The 25,999-nt window shown below is 34.3% G+C and overlaps 1 protein-coding gene across 1 annotated transcript in view; it reads left to right on the top strand.

The window, feature by feature from the left end:
- Window positions 1-25,999, top strand: part of LOC113098384 (beta-arrestin-1) — a 34,577-nt gene that overhangs the window by 1,349 nt on the left and 7,229 nt on the right. The window contains exons 2-10 of the mRNA XM_026263422.1: window positions 22,381-22,411; window positions 23,040-23,100; window positions 23,400-23,444; window positions 23,854-24,050; window positions 24,188-24,247; window positions 24,359-24,426; window positions 24,787-24,922; window positions 25,739-25,823; window positions 25,910-25,982. Coding sequence (XP_026119207.1) covers window positions 22,381-22,411; window positions 23,040-23,100; window positions 23,400-23,444; window positions 23,854-24,050; window positions 24,188-24,247; window positions 24,359-24,426; window positions 24,787-24,922; window positions 25,739-25,823; window positions 25,910-25,982 — 756 coding nt within the window. The remainder of the gene's footprint in view (window positions 1-22,380; window positions 22,412-23,039; window positions 23,101-23,399; window positions 23,445-23,853; window positions 24,051-24,187; window positions 24,248-24,358; window positions 24,427-24,786; window positions 24,923-25,738; window positions 25,824-25,909; window positions 25,983-25,999) is intronic.

Below are 25,999 nucleotides of genomic sequence, written 5' to 3' on the forward strand. Positions count from 1 at the left end.
GGCCCAAATGTTCTTTACACTGAGAAAACAAATATTATTTTAAGAACTGTTTACTGATAGGATCTCTGAGTAATCCAAATTGGTGCTTCTGCAGTATTATTGTCCATTAGTAAGAGATGTATACCCCTGTGAGTTATGATGGATCCCTCTTTCTTAAAGAGACACTTTGTTACCAAGTGTCTTAACATCGAGCGAGTACCCCTTATTATTATTATTACACCCCTCTTAAACTCTTTCAAAAGACTAACAGCGTAACGTCTGTTATACATTACTGTTTATTCTGGGCAATAATTAGCCACTTAAATAAATAGTTCATTTAGCATTATTTATAATATAATTTACAATATAATATATTTTAACACATTTTGTTTCAAATCCTTATGACTTTCTTTATTTGTGATGCTAAAACGTTGCATTTTTGATAGTTATTGCTACCTATAAACTATAAGTGTTTTTCTACAGAATGTACTGTGCAGATTTTTTAATAAGTCAAAAGACATGATGTTACACATGCATAGTCTAAAGTTTTAATCATCTTTGATTGCAACGATATGAAATGCTCCAATGCAGAGTGTCAGAAAATATTCTGGGCAGGATTGGCTTTTAAAGCAGCATCACTTACAGAGTCACGTGGAACCACGGTCCATAATGAGAGAGTCATTTTCTTCTCTCATCTAGCAGACACCCGATTGCGGGTACCTCACCATTCAGAATTACCAATAAACTCCTTCCTTTTAAACAAAAGCACAGTCTGTTATGGTCAGCTTCAGCAAGAGAGAATGGGAACGTTGGAACATCTTGGAGAGAGTTGTACTCTGCTGACTTGTAACTGATCGCAATGTGCTGAATGAAGAACGACGTGACAGCAGTTCATAATTAGTGAATTAGATGACTAATACTGAATTCATACAATCTCATTTGTACGTTTTCTAACGATCTGCTTACGTTTAGGGTGGGCTTAGAGGTGAACCTTTCTATTATTTATTGTACAATTTTGTATGATTCACTTTGTACAAAATCACTGTTTTCTTTCTTTTTTTCTTTTTTAGCTTAATACTGACAACTATAATGTAGAGGATCGTTTTGGATCGGTCCCATCAGACCAAAAAAAGCATCCCTAGAAGTAATGTGATGCACATAAAAACGTGAATCTCAGAGAACAGCAGAATAGCTGTGCTCAATAACATCTTGTTTATTTGCTGACGATTGTCAAACATCTTTCAGAGATGTAATGACATGAATCTCGCACCAGTTGGAAATGACAGTGATTAGCCCTTTTTTGAGAGCGCTTATTGTGACAGATTAAGAGTTCTTGGTTATGACATTATTTTTCACGGCAGACTGATAAATACCTGTAAGCTCTAAACCCCAACAGATTGGAGCTTGGCATTTTGAGAAAGCACAGCCTGTTTTTAGTGTACTATGATTTAGATGACGAGCCATCTGGAAAACACACAGTACAGTATTCTTCCATTGCTTCACATGGCTGTGTTACTTTGCATATACTCATCAAAAAGATTTTATCTGTTATTATTTCTGTTTATACCATTTGTTTATAAGACATTACTAAGACATTAACATTTTCTGGTAATACTTTACACCAAAGTTTAATTAGTTAGCATTAGCTGTGTTACATATCAAACTCAAAATTATTGCAGGTTTTTATCTGAGTATAATGATAAAAAAGAATAAAAAAATAATAATTAATAAGAATATTCTGATTTGTTACATCCAAATTAATTTTATTAGTATTAGTATTTTATTATTATATTTATTGTGTGATTCAAACCTTAGTTTTGATTGAATATTAATCAAAAATATATATTTATTTTCCCAAAGACAAAAACAATTATTCAAAGTAAAAATATTTATTATAATCATAAAGACCTTACAGTCTTATTATGTTTTTTAGACATTAGCCGAAATGTTACTTAATTATAATATTAATATTAATATAAAATATTTTTTTTTTTATTATTATTAAGTTTTCACAGCTTGATTTGACCATAAACAAAAGCTAAATTAACTATCATATGAAAGTAGAATTTTCACTTAAGGTTAAAAATAATAATAATAATAATAATAAACATTTTGTCAGTCAGCTTTTTAATTTTGATTTTAATTATTGGATGAACCTGCCCTTTGATGATTTTTATGATATTTGTATAATGCACTTTAAATGAAGGACAAAGTGATTCCACTTTTTAAAAAGGATGAAAATGTTGTCCTATATGAATCATTGTGAGTCCCATGTGGTGAACCCCAAGTTAGGAACGATGCTTGTTATTTTACACACATTCATTCATATAGTACTTGCTTTGTTTGAGTTCACCTGGATCGGTCACCTAATGCTGAGATCCTCTTGATGTGTTTCTGGCTAGCGGCCAATGTTGGAGCACCCAGGATAACCTATTTACTGTCCTTATATTAAAACTGACAAAGAAATAAAGACAGAAATAAAATAAGACTTGACCACATCATAATGTAGAAGTGGAAGGCCCATGCACCCATTAACAAAAGGCTTGTGGAGTCATCAGTGTACCTACAGTGTATGTCAATTCTTTAACTGTTAGAGCCAAAGGTTCATACAACCCCACTAAAAATCTATGGATCTGCATTATCAGCCTGGTTTTACTTTTCAACCGACTAGACCTCAGGCCTAACTGGCAGATTTGGTGTCATCAGGTCTTTGACTGTCTTTTTTGTCTGATTTACGATGGTATCAAGCTGTCAGCACTGATGTGCTTTTTCAAATTCAGAGTTGATTTCTGAGTTCCCGGTGCAGTGAGTTTAACATCTTTATAGCTTTTAAAGGTTTATTGTTACTTAAAGTGCTTTTTAGTTCTAAAACCTACAATTGTTCTGTTATGGATCTACTGTGCAGTGATTTCAGGATTGGCTCCTACTTGTGCGGCCCACACTTGAAATCTATTAAGTGTTGATCCATTGTTCATTCTGAATGATTGTTATGCTTTCGCATCAAGCGTCTTTGTGATGATCACAGAGCTCTTCAGTACCTTCTGAATTCTCCTGCCAGTCTGAATCTCCCTCGATGCGTTTGAGCACCTGAAGCACAGTTTCAGTGACTAGGATGAGTTGTGCGTGGTCCATTAAGAGGCAGCTGTGAGCAAATTCAATGGAAATGTAATCCAATAATAGATGGCACGTCTTTAAACCTCTAATGCTTTTGTTGGTGTCATTTTTGTATGTTGTACTTATTTATAGTGAATAACAGTTAAACTGCTATATTCTACCTGATAAGTGGCTTAATCTTAAATATCATATCACACTTAATATGAGGCATGACGTCTCAAGTCTTAACAAACAACAAACAGGTATTTGAATAAATCAGATATCTCTCTCCGTGAAGCCTGGGAATTTCAGCCACCCATAACCAAACTCACAAATAGAAAGTTCACAGTGGGTGTAGAAATACGTTCAGAGGCGTTTTATTGCTTAAATAACAATCCCTCAGTTCAGTCAGTCATAAAGTTTTATGCAACATGTTTATTTTATTTAGTCACACAGCAGTGTCAGACAGGCAATGCCTTACTGGCTGTGAACAGTCCTCAGACACATCAGAATGACGGACACAGATTTATCATCAAATGTGTCCATATGCAGCATATATTTCATTGAACTTTGACCTGCATGACAGGAGGAAGCCATTAGATTCGTCATTTGCCAGGAAACATCAAGTTTGTGGTCTTCAGCTTTTCCCTCGGCTGAAACACAAACACATTATACGCAGATCTTGCTCCCAGAATTCAGGAGTGTTTCGTGTTGGACACAAGCTAAACATCAGGTCTTCACATTCAAATGTTATGTAATGTATGGTGAAATTAAAAAATGAAAAACAATGTAAAAACTCCGTTTAGTAATTAAATTATCCTATGGTTAAAAATCGTTATTTAACAAGACATGTAAATGTAGTATATATAAAATGTAAAAAAAAAAAAAAAAGTATACTTCTAATTTATGATTTACAACTATTATCATGACAAAACACGTACTTACCAAAAATAAAAAAATTACACAAATGTGAATACGCTGTATAACATAATTTGAACTGTAAAAATGCTACAGCCTTTTGAATGATTAATTCTATTGTACCTTATATGGTTACAATTTGTATAATATTTAAGGCAATTCACATAAATGCACAAAAAAAAAAAAAAAAGATTGTAAAAATAAATAAATAATTACAATCATTTACAGCTAATAAGACGTTCACTTACCAAAACAAATCAAAAAGTGTATTTTGTTAAGCACAAAGGAAGATATTTTGAAGAAAGTGGTAATTAGTTGACGGTAGCCATTGACTTCCATAGCTTCCATAAGCTGAAACTCAGTGGCAACCTGTTTGGTGACCCACATTCTTCAACATACATTTTGTGTTCAGCAGAAGAAAGAAATTCATACAGGTTTGGAGTAATTTACTGGGTGAGTAAATGATGACAGAATTGTCTTTTTTGTGTGAAAACTATAGAATGTATCGTTAACAACCCCAGTCTGTAATCTCTATTTGTTACAGTGAAACTCCAGCAATCACAGTTTTTTTTTATAGAGTACATCAAATATCTTTTTAATGCATGTTTTATTTCCACATTAAACTGGAGATTTTAGATGCACTAATCACAATAAAAACCACTTCCATTGTATTTGATGATTAGCATGAGCACCTCTATTCCCTTGATATAAAGGATGGGAGCTGTTTGCTGTGAATGAGTGGAGGTGGCGAGGGAAGGCTTCGCTCTCAGCCCACCATCTCAAAGGGCACAACCGCTGTTTGTTAAGAGCACTGACTTCATTTATTGATTCGGCCTGAAAGCCTCTGACATAACCGTGAGCAAAATCTATTGCCACAGCAAGATAGTCTCAAGCAGCTGCCAATAAACTGGTTGTCTTCCCCGTCTTTTGTCCAATTGGTCTTTTTTTTTTTTTCATGGACCACTAGAGAATGGCTTTCTCTTCTTTAAAATCCGATTAGCTATCTTAATGAGCACAACTCACTGGAGCAGAGGTCAGTCAGTGATCTGAGTCTCTCTCTCAGCCTGCAGAGGATGATGACACCATCCACGAGCAGGGTCTGAAACAACAAAAAGTCATTTTCTTTTTCAGCAGTGATCAGTGAGGTGCTTAACCTTTAGAGAACATGTTAATCATCAATTTCAGGATGTCAGAAGGTTGTTTTCAATTTTATTTGTTTAATTATTCAACTGTGTGTGTGTGTATTTCACACACACATACAGTACATACTGAAAAACTGAAAGAAAGAAAAAAGATTAAAATGTTGTAGGATTTACTGATGGGTTAAAATATATTTAAATAATGAGCCACTGATTACACACACACACACACACACACACTCACTCACACAAACACACACACACACACATATATATATTTTAACAATTTTCACTCAGAAATTGCTAGAACATTTCAGAAATAACAGAAATGGCAAGTAACAAATTGAATTAATCATGAAATTATGTAAATTAAGTAAAATTACTGAAATGTTTATTTATTTGTTTATTTTTTTGTGTAAAATATACTCTAATAATCAGTTTTATTTACAATTACAAAAATCATTTTGACATCACACATAGTGTTTATATAGATTCAAGAATTTGCATTTTTTATATACATATTATTTATATTTAAAAAATACAACAACCTGTATAAAAATTGCCAAAATGCAATATAATTATTTATCTGCCTGTCCACCATGATGCCTAAAGGGTCCAGTGTTACTTTTTTGGATGACAATTTTTTATTTTTTTTTACAGTTTTATTATTATCTTATTGTTTTTGCAGTGGAGGAACGTCTTTCAGCAAACATGCTGGATTTAAAGTGTGAGAGACAATTAATTATTGCATTTTTGATCAATTCAATTAGTTCATTAAAATCTGTTTTTAGTGTTAAAAGTACATTTCTGGAATGAAAATAAATTCAGCAGTTTTTTCAATATTATTTAACCGTACGATTTTCACTGTCTGTTACAGTCGAGAAGGTCAAGAAAAGCGAGGCAGTGCCAAGTGCCAAATAGTGAGAGACAGCTCCTCGCTGTGCTGTAGACCTGAAAACATGCTAGTCTGTTTTATCATGGACCGTGGTTAGTCTGTGTTGTTAGGATGGTGTGCAAATGCTTGTGAGAATGGATACTGATGTCCATGTAGTCAATGAAGACTTGCATGTGAAGCAAGCATGGCAGTCATGCTTAGCGTGCTAAACAGAGAGCGCCTGTCATCTCTCCTTCCGCTTCCTCCCCCAGTCAACCCCCACCTGCCTCGATCCCACCCATGCTCTTTGTTCCTGTGCCGCACATCCTGTGTCTTCAGATGCCTGGGTTGAAGAGGATGCAGTTGAACACAGATTTAACCTGTTCTTAGACGCAGTGAAAATGCGGAATGCGTTGTTACACGTACATCTTGTGTTTGAACTTTAAGCCAGTGCTTGGTGTTATTTATATAATGATCTTAGTTGTGAAAAAGAGAATTCACTGGACAGTAGTGCAGGAGTGTCCAGTCTTACGTTTGCTCCAACAAACACACTTACCTAGAAGTTTCTAGTGAGTCTGAAGACCTTGATTAGCTAGTTCAGGTGTTTAATTAAGACCAGGAACAGGTTTGGACAGCCATGATAGTGTACTGTATATTGATTGTCATAAAACGAACACAGTGGAACCTGGTAAACTGGCAAGTACTTCCTCCTCAAAACTTTACATTCTGTCAACCAGGTACTCTGTCCATTTTGCTCCTAACTCGCCTTATAAGCAATGTATAGTGAACAGAGACTTACATTTATGACTTTTCCTCATATAATGCGGCTTGAGTTACATTTATGATACATTTATTCATCATTTTTGATTTGTAGCGTCCGTCCCCATTGATTCTCATTTTATAGACAAGAGGAAAAGAATGCTCAACCTCCTCCTTTGTAATTGGAACGACATGGAGGTAAATGATGACAGAATTTTCATTTTTGGGTCAATCATTACTTAATTTAGTAAGCATTCAGAATAATTCTATAAAACCAGTGCAGTCTTTCAGAACATGCTACCCTCATAGTGAGAACACATTAACTAGTTTAGTCCGAGCAAGGTCTAAATTATGAACTTAGTTAACTACACCGATAGCCAGTCCTGCTGCTTTAGCTTAAGAGTACAGTAAAGATTGCATATGCTCTTGCATGCACCATATTTAAAAATTCATACATACACTTTGAAATCACTTACTGTATGTTCCCTTGCTATTAAAACTTGGAGTGAGAAAGCACATTATGGGCTGAAAGCTTCCTGGTGCCTCTCAGGTTTAATTTCATGAAGCCGTTGTCTGTGACATGTTTATGTTAACACACAATCTAATGCTTTTAGGAAATGCCAGGTGTCTATATATGGCCAAATCAGCTTTGGTGGGTAAAGAATTGAATACAGCCTTCTATAAATCAAGGTAATCACAAATCTGAGAACCTTTCTCAAAGCTTAACAGTTATTCATGTTCTCTGAATCAGGTATGGTCTCATAGTGTTATGTAAATGAACACTATAATCTCTCAGTCTGAAGGCTTTGTGTAATTTTTATTAAAATGGTTAATCACTGAAGAAATATATAGTTTTTGGATGTGTCCCAAGACATCTTTCTGTCTGCCTTCACGAGTGAAGAGTCTAATCTGGTTTATTTGAATGAGGCTAAATGTAGGTCAGAGATGCTGCTGCCAGTATTTGTTTCTTTATTCTGAAAAAAGATTGAATAGTTATGACTTGTGATGAATATAACATGTGATGAAGTCTACTGTACAGTGTTTCTGTGATCCAAAATGTTGACATACATCATGTTGTAATTGCCTGGCTTTTGCCAGAATCTGTATTATGTGGTTGTAGGGGGCATTTTCAGCAGCTGTGTCAGCTTTGTCAGACCACCACAATGTTACATTTCACCAACATTTACACTTTTATTCATATGAAATGTTTAGCAATATAAATAAATATTGCAGTTTTACTTAATCACAGGGATTAAAGCAAAAAATAAATAAATTCAATTATATCCTGAGCCTTTATCTTTTTTTTTTTTTTTCGGGCGTTGCGGGGGCGGACACATAAACAGGGTTATTTAGCAAACAAAAAAAGAAAATGATTTTCCTTGAAACTAGCTAACGTACCTGCCATTACCTTTAGCCCTTGAAAGGCTCTGACTACAGATATAGTGGGATATTTGAAGCAGCAATAACAAGAAAGGTTACTCACTACAATATGGTGCAAACACATGTAACGTTTAGGATGCTTTTGATAAGTTTCGCTGGTTAGCTTTGTTCTTGACAGGGTACAAAATGACCTTCATTCAAAAACATGACATTTCTGAAATTGTTTTGTTAAAAAAATGGTAAATAAAATGAATATAAAATACGAAATATACAAAGACAGTTTACTACAGAAAACTACACTCAGTTCAAGTAACAACAACTACAACATTAAAATCATCCAAGAACTGGTAACTTAAACTGGGTTCAGACAGATCAGAATTAAATTCCAGGACTTTCAAGAACTAAAATCAGATCTGACTTATCAATCAATATTGTTATTATCTTTCAAATTCTAATACACAACTTTAACATTTGAAAGGATACTATGGCAAAGTTATCTCTTTCCTCATTCAAGCTCATTTTTTTTCAAGAATATATTATTGACCTAAAGAATGAAAGCTATGTCATACACTTGTAAAATTATGAGCTTTATCGTGCTCATAGACATAAGGGGTGTGACAATACATTTAGCTCACAAGGTGAGACAAAATACAGACATTTGGTTCACTAGAAAAAGACAATGATTTAATATTTTAAGAAATTATTTATACAAAATATTTGTCTTTTAATCACAAAAAGGAAAACAATGCATTCCCATCTAGTACTTAACTAAAGATTATTTTGCTAATCAAGCAATCTACTGATTATTTTAACAAATGAGTAATATGATGTTTTTTAGCAATACAAATAAAATTAAGTGGAACAACAGTCTTTAATATGAGTGTATTTATATATAAAGTAACGGTAAATAAAGTATTAATACTAAGTACATGGTTTTATTGAATAAAATTGTTAAATACATAATGTAATATGCCTATATTATAACAAATAACTGCAGAGGGTGCAGTGGTAATATTTGGCCATATGCAAAATCAAAAACTTTTATTTTGAAATCATAATGTACAAAAAAAATCACATTTAGAAATTTGTTGATGTATTCTCCTGTGTTGGCATAGGTTAAAATGATTTCCATTACAAATCAAGTGAGTTTTCCCAGATGAATGTAAAGCAACCCAAACTCACTGCATCTTCAGCGGAAGAGTTTAGCCCCTTTCACATGTACAGTCTTTACTGGTAAATTACCGTTAAGTGATCATGTGTGAACAGGACCTTTTCAAAAATCCTGAGATGACATTATTACTCTTAGTTGTTTATAGAGCTCCTCTGCTTTTTTAAATAGCTTTTTTATGTAAATATGAAGCTAGATGGAAATTTTTGACCTTTGCGCCTTGCAGCTTTTTCAGTGTGTCACACTCGAAACTTCTTTTCCATTCAACAGCTGCGACTCTACAGTTGGATACTATTATGCACGTCTCAGGTTCTGATTGGCTAATCATGTTAGTTTGGTTGAGAGTGAAATAGGGCTGGGATAAACGATTATTTTTTAAACAGTTAATCTAGCGATTATTTTTTCGATGCATCGATTAATCTAACGATTAATTTTTTCAGACCGATTCGATTTCGATTATCTCCCCATTAATTGACTACTAACAATTTATACATGTTGATTTACATATCTGAATGAAAAAAACATGAATTCTTAACATTGCAATATATGTTTATTGCTCTTAAAATTACAAAATTAAAGACTGACTAAGAATGCATTACTTTGCACTTGTATAGAGATAGCATTCAATAAAAACTTGAAGCCTTGAAAACACATAGCTTACTGAAACAAGCTTACTGAACACATAGGACCTAGCTTACTGAAAAAAAGTTCTTCTTTCAGATGAAAATAACAACAACTTGATGTCGAGCATTCAATAAAAAGCTCACCCAAAATACTTGTTTAGAGCAATTGAAAGATTACAGTAACCAATGTAAACTTGAGGGCTTTAAGCTAATACAGAGAGTGCTGAATGAACAAAAAAATTAACAGTGGGAGCCAGCAGCCTGTCATGGAGAAAAAAAATCTCTGAATGCTCCACGTGAAACTTTGGCGTTCCGCCCTTTTTCTATCGTGTCAAATGATTTTGGTTAATATGCACAAGGGAGAGAGAGAGAGAGAGAGAGAGAGAGAGAGCAAGACAGCGCTCGTGTAGTGTGTAGACTGTGAGTGCGCGAGCGTGCGTGAAACTTTGGTGTTTCGCCCTTTTTCTATCGTGTTTAATGATTTTGATTAATATGCACAAGGGAGAGAGAGAGCAAGAAGTGCTCGTGTTGTTTGAAGACTGTGAGTGAGCGCACAGCCGGGGCTCTCTCTCGTACGCGCCCTGTCAGGCATCACTCACCGATCAAATAAGGCTTTGACAGCCGCCAAAAAAAAAAGATCAATGCAGAAAAACCCCTGGATTGGTTTATATAACGTTGGACAGAATGTTGATCCGGCCATTGCGTATATTCAGCGCACATAAGGTAAACGTTTTGCAAACGTTTTTTATAGAAATAAAAACAGGTCGACGAATCGATGCACATATTTCGCGTCAAAGGTATTTTTTGCGTCAAAGTCATCGATGACCTCGATGCGTTGTCCCAGCCCTAGAGTGAAAGCTGTGCTCCTCTCATTCATTTGTAGGCGTACTCATGAATGAATTCAGTTAGAATTTGTTGAAGCATCGAAAATACATTTTGGTCCAAAAATTGCAAAAACTATGACTTTATTTAGCATTGTCTGCTCTTCTGTGTCTGTTGTGAGAGAGAGTTCAAAACAAAGCAGTTTGTGATATCCGGTTCCCGAACGAATCATTCGATGTAATCGGATCATTTTGAACCAGTTCACCAAATCGAAGTGAATCGTTTTAAACTGTCCGCGTCTCCAATACGCATTAATCCACAAATGACTTAAGCTGTTAACTTTTTTAATGTGGCTGACACTCCCTCTGAGTTCAAACAAACCAATTTCCCTTGTGAATGAGTCAATGTTTTATTCATTATCTGGCTCGGCTCGGTGTTCATCTTCAGTTCTCTCTTCACAGCAGTTCAGTCAGTTTACTGTTCGAGTACATGAATTACTTCGGGATATTGGTTTGCTTTAACTGAGAGGGAGTGTCAGCAATGTTAAAATGTTAAAAGCTTAAGTCATTTGTGATTTAATGCTTATTGGACACGCAAACCATTTAAAAACGATTCAGTTCGATTTGGTGATGTTTTTCTTACCTTTCTGGACATGGACAGTATACCGTACACAGTTTCAATGGAGGGACTAAGAGCTCTCGGACTAAATCTAAAATATCTTAAACTGTGTTCCAAAGATAAACGGAGGTCTTACGGGTTTGGAACGACATGAGGATGATTTATTAATTACATAATTTAGATTATTTGGTGAACTAACCCTTTAAATAGAGCACACTAAGCTTAATTGGAGCAGTGACAATTTTTGATCATTTTCATGTAATCTTTATTAAAATGACAAGATTTAGCAAAATACACATTCTAGGTCATATATTAAGTTCATACTGTACATATTTTAGTATGAACAACTATCATTAACAATATCTATGAAATGATACTTTTTCTTATTGATGTCACACTAAAGCTGTGTGATTTTTACCTTACCATACAATAATATGAAACCTTAAAATATTATAGCAGTATAAAACCACAGACCTGGAGTAAACTATCAATTTCAAAAAGTCTGGTTTATGAGATTATAGAGCAGACTGTTGCTCTGAATGACAGTGTTAAATTAAACATTTTATGGCTTTAATAAGAACAATAATGACTTAAAGGGTTAGTTCACCCAAAAATGAAAATTAGCCCATAAATTACTCACCCTCAAGGCATCCGAGGTGTATATGACTCTCTTCTTTCAGACAAATCCAGTCAGAGTTATATTAAAAATGTTTTAAATCTTTCAAGCTGTTTAATACCACTCAGCGGGTGTTTCAGTGCATCACTGCAAAAAGTGTCTCAGACGGCTCCGGGGGTTGAACAAAGTCCTCCTGTAGAGAACTGATGCGTTTTTGTAAGACAAATATCCATATTCAAAATCTAATAATCACTTTAATGTAGCTTGCGACAACAGTTGTACATGGAAGCAGCTCTGGGACAATGATGTATGAGGTCGGCCTTGAGACGAAAATGTTAGGGAGGTATTGATTTGGGATAGAGATTAATTTAGGACAAATCTGCCACGAGGTTCGGAAGTTCTATGCGTAAATATGAACCGGTGGAACATAAGCTAAAATACACTTGCTGCATGTTTCATAATACGTTCCAAAATTTCAATATGTGGGAGTAAGAGAAGAGCAGACATATAGATAAATCTGACGACGCGAGAGAGAACTCATTTGGGTTCGGTTATCAGAGCGCAGACACTGAAGCATACACACACAGAGTGTCTTACAGTGCACAAATACTCTTTCACATTGCATAAATGGAGAATTACACACAAAATTATGTTGAATTGTCCGTTTTGACAAGTATTCACGTGAACACTGTTGATTACGTTTTATGTGAACATAAACAGCAGGGAGAACATTGTTTTTGTACATTTCATCAGGTTTTAAAGGGACAGCAATCTAATTTAATAGATATTGTCCGAGTCATTGATGTTAATCAAGCAACAAAGACAGAAAATCACACACTGCTCTTGACTGAAAAACTTTAGTAGCCCTCAGGATTAATCTAAATTTATTTATAGAAATAAATATGTCTGCTTGAAATGAAGAATATGGTAAACAAGATGCTATAAAGAATGCATAATTAGTAGGGCTGTGAATCTTTGGCAAGGCAGCGATTCGATTTGATTACGATTCATAGGTTTACGATTCGATTCAAGAACGTTTTTTGCAAATTTAGAACGATTCAATTCGATTCGATTCACAATTAAATTAGATTCGATTCGATTATAATGATTAGATTCTGCATTCTTTAAGTGCATTCACGGGATTATTTAAATGCTTCTACTTAATTTTTTAAATGCTTAGTCAGGGGGCAAATTACAGTAGCATTTATGGTTAGAGAACCATAGGTTAGAAAAAAAAAAAACTTTTGTCCATTGTTAAATGCTGGATTAATGATGCAACATGGCATACGTAAAAATGTATGTAAGCCAAGTTTTTAAAAAAGAGCTTTAAGAGTATTATGTATAAGCTAACATTTTGTCACACCAGGGGCGTAGCCATAATTTCAGAAGTGACAGAAATGTCACATACAATCATTTTATGTATGTAGCCTATATAATAATAATAATTATTATTATAATAATTATTATTATTATTTAAAAATAAATCAAATACACTGCTGGACAATAATCAATCATTTGTAATCTATATTTTTTTCCTAATGGCAATTTTATGATTGCTTTATATACTAGGCTACATTTAATTAGCAATTATTAAAATTTTCTTCACAGAATAAGGTAGAAAATATACTTTATAGTTTCTGTACTGTAATAAATGTAATTTAGCACTGCATCATTCATAATTTTTTTTTTTTTTTTAGTTTCATCAGTTCATTCTGCTTTTATTCAGTTAAGCTGCAGATATAGCCTGTCACGTCTATGAGAGCGAGGTCGCTTCTCTTTCAGTGTGAAAACGTCTTCTTCTCTATTTAACTTTTCCTCTCCATCAGCGAATTATTCTGAGAGAAAATGCACCTGATGTCTGTTTGCTAATGAAACAAACGCTACTTTCATGCATCTTATTATCAGATAAACCTCACGCTCTTATTTCAAGGTCGTTGTTAATGCTGTGGTTAATTTTAAAAGTTTCCTTCGTATATTCGGTTCATCCGCATTGTTTAAAAACTTTTATCATTCAATGGATCTGTGCGTATGATTTAGACACTTACATTTCTGCTCCGTCCATGCAATAAATACAGCTGTCGACGGCTCCGGTAACTCCGTCGGTAAGATGCAGAGAGCCATTGACAAACTACAGAATAGTAAAACTACTTTACGTTAGCATTACTGGCCATGAGTCCTATAGATCACACATCAGCTGCGTCAGAGACGAACGGATCGCGAGCGCAATCCTGTGACAGTCACAGGCGGTAAACAGTGGAGCGCGTGAAGGAGAGATAAGAGGCACGATTCACGAACACTCTTCAAGGTCTCCATTAATTTGTGCATGTAGTAATTTAATGTGTATACATTTTGAAAGCATTGAATCGCTATAGAAATCGCGATTCATTCGATTCTTAGCATTTTGAATCGATTATACTGTCCAAGATCCAAGATCCAAGCACTATAACTTGACAATCATCGCCCTTATTTCTTCTCATTCTTTTGATGCGTGTAGGTCATGTTATGGATATTTTTACCTCGATTTCTGCATATGGCACCTTTAAAGAGTATTATGTATAAGCTAACATTTTGTCACACCAGGGGCATAGCCATAATTTCAGAAGTAACAGAAATGTCAAATACAATCATTTTATGTATGTAGCCTATATAATAATAATAATAATAATAATAATTTTGAATTTTGAATTGATTACTGTCCAAGATCGGCGATTCACGATTCAAAAATCATGTTTCAAAATCGATGCATATGAATCGACAGGGTTTGTAATCGATGCATCGAGAAAACGAGTGAATCGTTACACCCCTAATAATTAGCCTATATAACCAGTGGTATTTCGTTAATAAGAAGTCCATGTTCTTTATGCGAAGTGGTTTTATTTAATTTTAACATGGAGGTATGTTGTGTGTCACAGCAGTTAAATCAGTGTATATCATGATAAAACCTTAATATCAAACCTATATTATGAGTTCGGAAATTTTAGAGGAATGCTTAATAAATGCAATACACTGTAACTAAGCTCATATTAAGATATTTAGTAGAATAAAGCAAGATTAAAACTAAAATCTATTCAGATGACTAAAACATGAATAAAACAAAATGGCATTTTTAGTCAAAAGACTATGTCTAAAACAAAATCAAAATTTGAAGTCAAAATTAACACTGATAGAGTAGTTGTGTACACACACTGCAACACACATTTCAGTTCAAACCCCTTGTAAAAGTGAATGAAACAGCCAATGACTCCTTTAAGAATTTGGGTATTCAAGCAATTGTTGGTCCCCTTTGGAGTAAGAAGAAGAAAAAAAAAAAAGAAGTTAACGGGACCAGAAACTTTTTGGTTACCTGCATTCTTTAAAATACCTTTATGTTCCACAGAAGATAGAAACTCAAACAGGTTTGGAACAACTTGAGGGTGATTAAATGATGACATAATTTTAATTTCTTTTTGTGTACAATCACTTTAAGTAAGCCATTCTAAGAGTTGCTTAGAAATCCCCCTATTTATTTTAAGTTTAGTCCTATACATCAACACCTACTCATCCAATGGTGTGATCAGGGAATCTGTTGTTTGATCAGTGGGTGACAGGGTGGGCGCATTTTCTGAAATATTTTTTGTGGTTTCATTCAGTGCCACTAGTGGCGAAGAAATTACATAATGCTGTTTTTAGTTTGATGCTGTTACCTTAATTATTATACTTTTTAAAGTAGCTTCCCCAATGTTCGTGGTCTGAGTATTAAAAATGGCCATCTCTTGTAAATGTTCAGATTATTATGAGTAGTATAAAGAGGTCAGAATATAATGAGGAAACTCTAGTTATAATCAAATCTCATATATCTCACATCCTGACCTTTCCTCTTCATGAATATTATAACTCAAGAGCCTTGCTTTTTCCTATTGATCAGTTCCTCAGTATTTCTCCCAGGAAAGCTTAGTGTGAAAAGGCTGAATATTTATCACTGTAATTGCTGTAAATGATCTAAATCACTGTCTGTCATTATTGTGCTGTCAATGCCTGAGCTAAGGGATTGTAATATAAGAATTATGAATAAGATTATTTATATAATTTATTATAATTTATATATATTTTTTTGTATCTGATATTGCAAGTGGAAATGCCCATTTAAACTGCAATTGTACTTATGAGTGGTCAGAGGATTTTATTAACACATGCACTTAAAAATCATCATGGAGAGATTTCTTAAACTGAAATATGCAATAAACTTTAATTTAACAACATTATATGTAACATACAACCCTAAAGAACATAACAGATAAGAAAAAAATAAGAAGTTATTTCAAAGAAAAAATATAAAATTCAAACAAAATTTTAAAAGCAATGCAGAGAATTCTTCCGTTAACCATTTAACAGGTTTGTACTGTAGCATTGTCACAGTTTTTATTGTTAAAATCAGTCATTTTCTATAGTGTTGTTACAAAACTGAGAGACTGTTAAAACTGACCACATCTCTTCTACCACAAATGATTTACTGTAGTCAACAAAAATATTCCAGTTTGACCATTGCCACTGATTTTTATTTTTAGTAAATCATGAAAGACTGGAAAGTCATGAAAAATTATGTAAAGAGTATTGTTTATTTATTTATGTTTTGTTTTTTTTTTACTCACATTTTCTAAAAAAAAAAAAAAAAAAAAAAACTCTAAATGGCTTGGTTTCTCACTGACCTGGCCAACATAAAGCCGGTGCCCTAATATGCTCATTTGGATTACAAAACAATTTAATTAGAGGCATGGCATATGAAATGGTAAAAGGCATTATTCATTGCCATGCCAGCTATATTTTAAAAGAGAGGTCTCTTTCACTGAATGCCACTGTGCTTTCAGGGTACATTTCTCTATTTATTTAAGCAATGCCAGCTGTACTATGGTCACTTAAACAGTGAGACTTCACTGACAGTCACTGTTTTATATTTATTCATTCATCAGATGCTATCTGACTTACAAATGAGAAGAAAATAAAAAATAAAATAAAATAAAATAAAAATTTATTGGCATGAAGTTTCGTGCATAATAACAAACAGCAACAGGAGTGCAACATTCTCGGAAAAATATATATGCAGAGGGGACGGCTGCCATAACAAAAGAAAAACATCACTGCAGGCTTCAACCCGGCTGCATTTATGATTTAGGCATTTCAAAATCTCCAAGATTATTTTAAATAATGATTCAATCCATTTCAAACAACTGTTCAAAAATGAAACTTTAAATGGACTTTTTTTTTTTATTGAACGTAACCAACACTTAGGCTAGGCGGCACTAGACAGGCATGCGCAAAAAGGCTAGGGCCATTACACATTTATTGGACAGGAAAACAAGTCGATCAACATTTTCGGGGTCCAGAGCAGAGCGTTTTTTATTCACTATATGTCCAGCTGTTGAGAAGATGCGCTCCGACCAAACTGATGTCCCAGGGACACTCAGGTACAGCTGCGCAAGGTGGGGGTATTACTGCCAATTTTATACCACAAAAGCCGATCGCTGTCAGCTTGCAATGGTGGCTCCTTTTCATAACTCAGAATCTCCTGTAACTAGATGTGCGAATGAGGCGAATTCGAGTCTACGCTTAAACGTGTTTTTACATTGACTTAACATTGAAATAATTCGCGCCATACGCTCTATTCGCGTTTGGTGTGAACGATTTTCTGTCTAGCTTTCGCAACCCATACTGCACTTTCGGAATTCTTTATTTTCTTAATTTGCTTTTTTGTGAGTTTTGTTAAATCTAAATCTTTGATTTGTTTAATTCTTTTAAAATTAATAGTGTATCTATTTGGTTAAAATCGATTCCCTATTTTAAATGTCTTGCTTTGTTTAGCTTAGTTTTTTTTATACAAGGCCCCCTTGGAGTTAATATAATGAAGCTAATATTGAGATTTATTACAACTTTGTTTTGTGCAAAATAGGTTGCACATCAGTGCCATCAAAAGCACTTCAAATGTTTTCTCTAATGGAGAAGCCATAAAAATACCACAAACTTGTGTTTTTGAAGACTCTAATGAGTCACACTCACTACTTTAACAGTAAGCAGCTTTTTGCTAACTTCTAAGATCTCCATCATTACACACATCTTTATTGCACCAAAATACTTCCTCTGAAAGCCTAATGTCCATTGATGAGGACACTCTAATAAGGATGTAAAGTTGAGAGGATATGCTGGTGCCCTGCGGGATTGTGGAGACACCACGGCTAACTTACAGCAGCATTAGGACTTAACAGAGAGGAAAGCTGGGTAATTTAATTGAAGCCCTTTAACTAGAACAAACATGCCTGTAGGCTATCACTAGAAATGGTGCTGAAAAGCTTTTGTGTTTCATCTGCCTAACTTTAGCATGGGCCTAAAGGTCTTGCTCGAGCAAGAGTGGCTAGCAGAAGCTTTAGGAACGATATTAACACTGTTTTATATTTAATACTGTCTTCTACTTGCAATTTAAAACACTGACCAGGTACTTTATCACAAAATGCAATGTGCTTGATTAGACTAACCATTTCCAATGTCACAAATGAACATGGAATAATATCAGCAGCAGTTTTTTTATTTTTATATATCTGCTTCTTGAATATTTTATCATATTGGGTAGAGTTAAAAAGGTAAAATCACCCCAAAATTGTAATTGTCATCATTTACTCACTCATGTCATTCCAGACCCACAAGACTTTCATCTTCAAAGCAGAAATGAATATGGTTTCAATGAAACCTTTCTGTCCCTCAAACTGAAGTCCATCTGTAGCTTTATTATTTTCAATAAAGCTTCAACATCTAAACCGTTTTGTATGAAATAAAGTCAGACTGGTTTGTAATCAGTGAAGAATATGCACTGTAAAACCCGACAAGTTAACTTAACTCAAATCGTTTGAGTAAACCGATTGCCTTGACTGTAATACCTGACAAGTAAACTTAACTCAAACGGTTTGAGTAAACAGATATCCTTAAGTTATGTTAACTCAAACCATTTGAGGAAACTGATTGCCTTAAACCATTTAAGTTGAAAAAACTAACAGTTATGAGTAATCTGAACTTAATTCAGTTGAGTTCACTGAAAGAAGATATACATTCCAATTAAGTGATTAAGTGATTAATTGAGCTTTAGTGATGAACACCTGCTGTTAACAAACAGAATCACTGAAGAAAAGAGAGAAAGGAACGACAGCTGACTTCAGACACAGCCTCACTCAAACCTGACAAGTTATGTTAACTCAAACCGTTTGAGGAAACTGATTGCCTTAAACCGTTTAAGTTGAAAAAACTAACAGTTACGAGTACTCTGAACTTAATTCAGTTGAGTTCACTGAAAGAAGATATACAGTGCAATTAAGTAATTAATTGATTAACTAAGTGCTGATTGTGAATTAGTGATGAACAGCTGCTGTTAACAAACAGAATCACTGAAGAAAAGAGAAACACAAGAACTACTACAACTGACTTCAGACACAGCCTTAGATGAAATCAACTGAAATAAAATACATGAAATCTCTCAAGATCTGATAAAACAACCCACAAACAGCATCAGCAGCTCCACTTATTAATAACCAGACTGACTTTATTTCTGTCAGACGTCTACAGAAGATCTTATTGAGAATGAACTAAGGTTTAGATGTTGATTTATTGTTTCATTTGAAGTAACCATGTTAGAGATCACTGTTTGCTTTAGTTGGGCTCTTGACCCTTGATTTCTGTCTTAGTCTTTTCTCTGGCTGTTATAACCATGTGTTTCTAAAACACATTTGTTGTAACTCAAAAGCCCAGAAGAAATGCCATCAGGTGTTACACCTGTACCTAGGTGTAGGTTATTGTACTTTATATCGGTGATGATAATTATTCATTATTATTCACAAATATTGATCTGTACAGAGTCTAATCTCTGAGGAAACAAATGTGTAATTAGTAGAAGTGGATCTAATACAAGTGACACTAAGAGTCTGTGATAATCAGTTAATATAAAAATGGCTTCATAAACATTTTGTACACATACATTTGTATTCCATCCCAGTAGTTGGTCAGACACAGACATCAATAATCAGAATATGAACCTCAAGAATGGTGACAAAAAAAACATGCTGCAATGCATGCTGGGTACTATTGTAGAACAAAACTCATCCATGGCTCCCAGCATGCTCTGCATGTTTTTTTATGGTCACCATGGTTGAGGGTCATATTCTGATTATTGATGTCTTTGTATGACTGTTTAACACTGTAGAAGACCACAATGTTTGGAAAGTCTTTGTATTAACTGATTATTACAGAACCACTTGCTCTTAGAATCACTTTTACTATAACCAATCAAATTACACAACACTTATTTCATCAGAGATTAGACTCTTAGCAGTTCAATAACTGATGATTATCATCACCGATATAAAGTATAACAACCTACATCTAGGTACAGGTGAACACCTGATGGCATTTTTTTCTGGGCTTTTGAGTTACAACAAATGTGTTTTAGAAACACATGGTTATAACAGCCAGAGAAAAGACTAAGACAGAAATCAAGGGTCAAGAGCACAACTAAAGCAAACACTGATCTCTAACATGGTTACTTCAAAAGAAACAATAAATCAACATCTAAACCTTAGTTCATTCTCAATAAGATCTTCTGTAGACGTCTGACAGAAATAAAGTCAGTCTGGTTATTAATAAGTGGAGCTGGTGATGCTGTTTGTGGGGTTGTTTCATCAGATCTTGAGAGATTTCATGTATTTTATTTCAGTTGATTTCATCTAAGTCTGTGTCTGAAGTCAGTTGTAGTAGTTCTTGTGTTTCTCTTTTCTTCAGTGAATCTGTTTGTTAACAGCAGCTGTTCATCACTAATTCTCAATCAGCACTTAGTTAATCACTTAATTATTTGAATGCAAAGTTTTAAAACTTACAGGGTTTAAATCAAGGCAATCTGTTTACTCAAACGGTTTGAGTTAAGTTTACTTGTCAGGTTTTACAGTGTGGGATTGGGATCTAGAGAGATCTGTTAGTGTTTAATGTTCAGTTTTATTATTTGTATTCATTTATTTACCTTACAATGAAGGTGTTTGATCATCATCATAATTTAGGAAATACCTGTAAATTAACAGTGTTGTCCGCTTCTTTAAATAAGGAAATGTTTACTTTACTTTTAAGTTTTTTTTTTTTTTTTTAATCATAAAAATGGATTTGTCATTGTATTAATAACAGGGTTTTTTATTTTAAATTTGATATACATTTGTTTGTAATATAATAAAACCGAATAAATACTGTATATATAAACAGTAATTCTCCTGTATAAAAAAATATTTGTAATTTACAGTAATTTGTCTTTAATATAATACTTAAAATAACTGCTGATTAGTTAATTTAGAGAGAATTTTATTTTCATTTAGAGTTTTGACTACAATTAAAAATAAAAGAAAACAACCTGATTTTCTTCTTCTTTTTTTTTACAGTGATAATTGTCTACAATTGAGATAATTTATCACTGTAGCATACTATTGTTTGAAATGTTAATCCACTTTAAAAGGATGCATACAGTGCAGGAAATATCCTAGTGTACTGTGCAGTAAGCAGTGTGCTACTGTGGTATTTCATTCTGAACAAAGTCAATGTCTTTGTAGATTTGAGTTTGGATTAGTCATTAAGTTTGGATTATTGTCAATTTAAAAATAAAAAAAAATGTATTTCTTTTATTGTTGTTTATAAAGATTGGTGCCCAGAAAGAAAAAAAATATATAATAATTTTGTTTTGTTTAGGCTATATACAAGCAGATAAAATGCCTTAGCGTTCCTTAAAAAAATTAAGCCATCACAACAGCAGCAAGGCTGATTTACAACTTTATTTACTGTTTTTTCGCTGTAGGGTCCAGCTCTGAGAGGAACGGGTGAACTCTGGATGAGGAGCTGAGAGATCGTTATTATTTCAGTGCCACCGTGGCAGCCAGTCTTTCTACAGAGTAAAAGAGAAATAAAGAACAAATAAGAATAAAAATAAGTTTTGAAAAATAAACACTGTACTTCTATACCTGTGCTAACTTTAAAACAATCACAGCTGTAAACGACTAACATTTCTCAAAGTGGCACAGTTAAAAACAACTTTATAATGTGAATTCACATCAAAACAAACCTTGAAAAAGAGAAATGAGGATACTTAGAGCATTCAGATTGGGTTTTTTTTCTTTAGGGGTTCTGCTCCAGCCAAGCAACTGCCATTGGTTTACAGAGCCTAAGGCTGTCAAAGAGACAAGTGCGATTTCTCAAGACACCTGTTTCAGTGATGTCTTGTCAGGTGATAGGGACATTTTATGCATGTTATCTTTTGATAACAAATTGCTTACAGCTCATTTAAATAGATGCATCTTAGCAAAACTTTATTTATATTACCATCTTATGTTACTCTTCTTTTTCTACAGGGTTTTCAAGAAGGCAAGTCCAAATGGGAAGGTAACATTGCAATATTTTTTCCCCTTCTTCGTGTCTGCAATAATGCTTTAATTCTGATACTGCAAATGTTTTTCTGTCAGCGAGTGCAGCACTGCCTGTTATGAAATGTTTATGATTGAATAACCACAAATATTGAGCAACAGAGTACCTCTTGTTCCAAAATCTGATTTGATGCTTGCGACATGGTTAGCCAGACGGATGGGTCCCAGCTCGCAATGTTTGTGCGGTTAGCATATAGCCACAAATCTATATGTATCATTAGCAGGGAGACCTGTGGTGCGGCGCGACAGTCCTTGAGCAGGAAGCGGGTGTGGGGCGAATATGAAAGAGGGGCATGTGACTCAGCACCCAGCCTTCTGCAAGGATCGGCACAACACAACCATTACAGAAACATGAAATCATATGGGACAATTCAGCAATGGGTTTTGATGGAAAATACACTTTTAAAGACAAATTAGTGCTCGTAACTTCATAAAAACATTAATTTTGCTGGGGTTAATAAAAGATAAATATAAAACTTAACATGCACAATGGTGCAAATGGGCATTTTAGCTTAGTTCAAATTGTTCAGTCCTTGAATTGTTTTGTGTGTCGTGCTAATACTATAATTTTGTGATTGCCTTTTCAGTTAACTGTGTACCTTGGTAAGAGGGATTTCGTCGACCACGTGGATCTTGTGGAGCCTGTCGGTAGGCAATAAGAGACACAATCTTAACTTATAGTTGCACTTTATGTACAGCTATCATGTTACATTGTAATTTCATTGTAATAAATAAGTCATAAATATGCATGTGTACTTTGTAATTATGCAATAAAGCTGCTTGCAAATACAACTGATTATTTTCTGCCAAATTATTCATCAAAAACACATTTTATCATTTCTCTTTTTAAATAGAGTTTAATGTTTTGGATTAAAAATTAAAGTATTAATATAACAATCATTTCACAGGTATAAAGATGACTGTAATGTATTTTTTTGCTCTTTCAGATGGTGTGGTTTTAATTGATCCAGAGTACTTAAAAGAGAGAAAGGGTGAGATTCTTCTTCTTCTTCTTCTTTTTAAGTGCCGTGATATAGCAATAACCAAGCTGTGATTTTGCTGAAGTTCTCTGCCTCACAGATTTTTCTCCTCGGTAATTTCACTTGTCTCCTCTATAAAGTTTCAGACGAGATCTCAGTGGTCAGATTAGAGAGATACCAGCAATTATAAATCACATATCTCAATATGAACTCAATCCTCACTCATTACATCTATCTCCAAGATTAATATCTGAGCTGTGCTTTCCACATTCATTTTCTAGCTCTGTACGTACACTTACTCTATGCCAATAATCATCCCATTTGTTGCTGGTTTTCTTCTTTTAGAAACAGGGAGTACAATGTTGACTGTTGATCCATTAACCATACGGTTACTGAGAAGTTTGATTTTATTCTTCCTCAGTTTTTGTGACACTGACGTGTGCCTTCCGCTATGGAAGGGAGGACTTGGACGTTCTTGGCTTGACGTTTCGTAAAGACCTCTTCGTGGCCAACATCCAGGCATTTCCCCCTGTGCCTGAAGAGAAAAAGAGCCTGACACGTCTACAAGAGCGACTGATAAAGAAACTCGGAGAACATGCTTACCCCTTCACCTTCGAGGTGTATCTTCTTACTCATTTTCTGGACATAATGGCAACTATGTCATATTGGATTCAGTTCTAATTCAATTTGGTCCCTTTCTTATATCTGTTCTACAACTGCAACCTCAAATTTAAATGTTGAACATTTTCTTACAGATTCCGCCGAATTTACCCTGTTCTGTCACGTTACAACCAGGGCCAGAGGATACAGGAAAGGTACAATTTCCTTCAAATAATGTTTCACGATGTTGGTTTTGATAGATAAGCAAAAGGGCTTTGCAGAGTTTCACACTCCAGAGTAACATTTTCTTATTCTTATCTGCAAAGGCCTGCGGGGTTGACTTTGAAGTGAAAGCTTTCTGTGCAGAAAATGTTGAAGAAAAAATCCACAAAAGGTACAGCCTTTCACAATGGCACCCAAATGAATAACTGACAAAGCAACACATGTGACATTGCCTTTCTTTTGAGCAGTTTTGCAACATTGTCGGTTGGAAAATATGGACACAGTAATATGCACACTAACACACAATAATTTATTTATTATTAGTTTGTTTCTGCACGTACTGTTTGCTATTACTGTTTTAATACTCGCTATTACTGTTTTAATCAATTCAAAGCAACATGCTTGAAAACCACTCACAACACCTTAACAACACATTCTGTTGCCCTGACAACCACTCACAACATAGATTTGGTAAAAGTCAGTAAATATCACAAATTATAATATGTATGTGCCATTAACTGCCGTTCTACAGGAATTCAGTGCGTCTTGTCATCAGGAAAGTGCAGTATGCTCCAGAGAAGCCGGGCCCACAGCCGATGGCTGAAACCACAAGACAGTTTCTCATGTCAGATAAACCTTTACACCTGGAGGCCTCACTTGACAAAGAGGTAGGGATGTCTGGTTATTCAGCTGGTCTGGATACGATATCTGACTATTGAGGAAAGACAACATAGAAAGAGAGAATTCTCCTAAATTAATCCAATGACAACGAGTACATCTAGTGATGGAACCAGGGTATTACAACTGAAATCCTGCAGGCACAATGTTAGAGTGGTAGTAGATGCAACTACTACTACTACTACTACTACTCCTAATTAATAATAAACATACTTTTTAAAATTTCTCTTCATTTTTTATATTTTCTGATGACCCTATGAAACCTCAGAAACCAATATTATTGAAGCTTTAAACAAAAAATATTCTAATAAGAAATTTGGCATGAATGCATAATCAATCTATAATATGTATCACATTCACAAAATCAGGAATCAGAAAATTAATTAGATTTATTTAATTACAGTTAGACCTGGTACCTCAGAATGCCATTAAGGAATTTTGGCATGTTATTAAATGTAATGTCTGTTCAATGTTAAATATTTTATATATTTGTTGTATTATGTTTTGTTCATGGACAGATCCCAGGTGTGTGTGTATTGTGTATGTGTGTGTGTGTGTGTATATTATATATATATATATATATATATATATATATATATATATATATATACACGCACACACACACACACACACAAACACACACATGGGATCTGTCCCTGGACAAAACAGAAAAAATAGTAAAATAATACTTTCTTCAGAAACACATACTGTACAGGGTACAGATATATTATGACCTCTGCTGCCATTAACTCTTGTTTTTTGAATGATGCTGGTATTAACTTATTTAACTGTTTAATGCCTTTCAGATTTACTATCATGGTGAACCAATCAGTGTCAACGTCCATGTCACAAACAACACAAACAAGACAGTAAAAAAAATCAAGATTTCAGGTCATTCAGTTATTCATAGAGGACAGACTTTCTATTTACACTAGTGTGTAGTTAAGAAACAATAACACTTGTTTCTGTTATTGCAGTGCGACAATATGCTGACATCTGCCTCTTCAACACTGCCCAGTACAAGTGTCCCGTGGCCACAGAGGAAACGGAGTAAGTGCTCTGCGAAC

The sequence above is a fragment of the Carassius auratus genome, unplaced genomic scaffold (assembly GCF_003368295.1).
Source record: "Carassius auratus strain Wakin unplaced genomic scaffold, ASM336829v1 scaf_tig00216545, whole genome shotgun sequence".
Taxonomy (NCBI): Eukaryota; Metazoa; Chordata; class Actinopteri; order Cypriniformes; family Cyprinidae; genus Carassius; species Carassius auratus.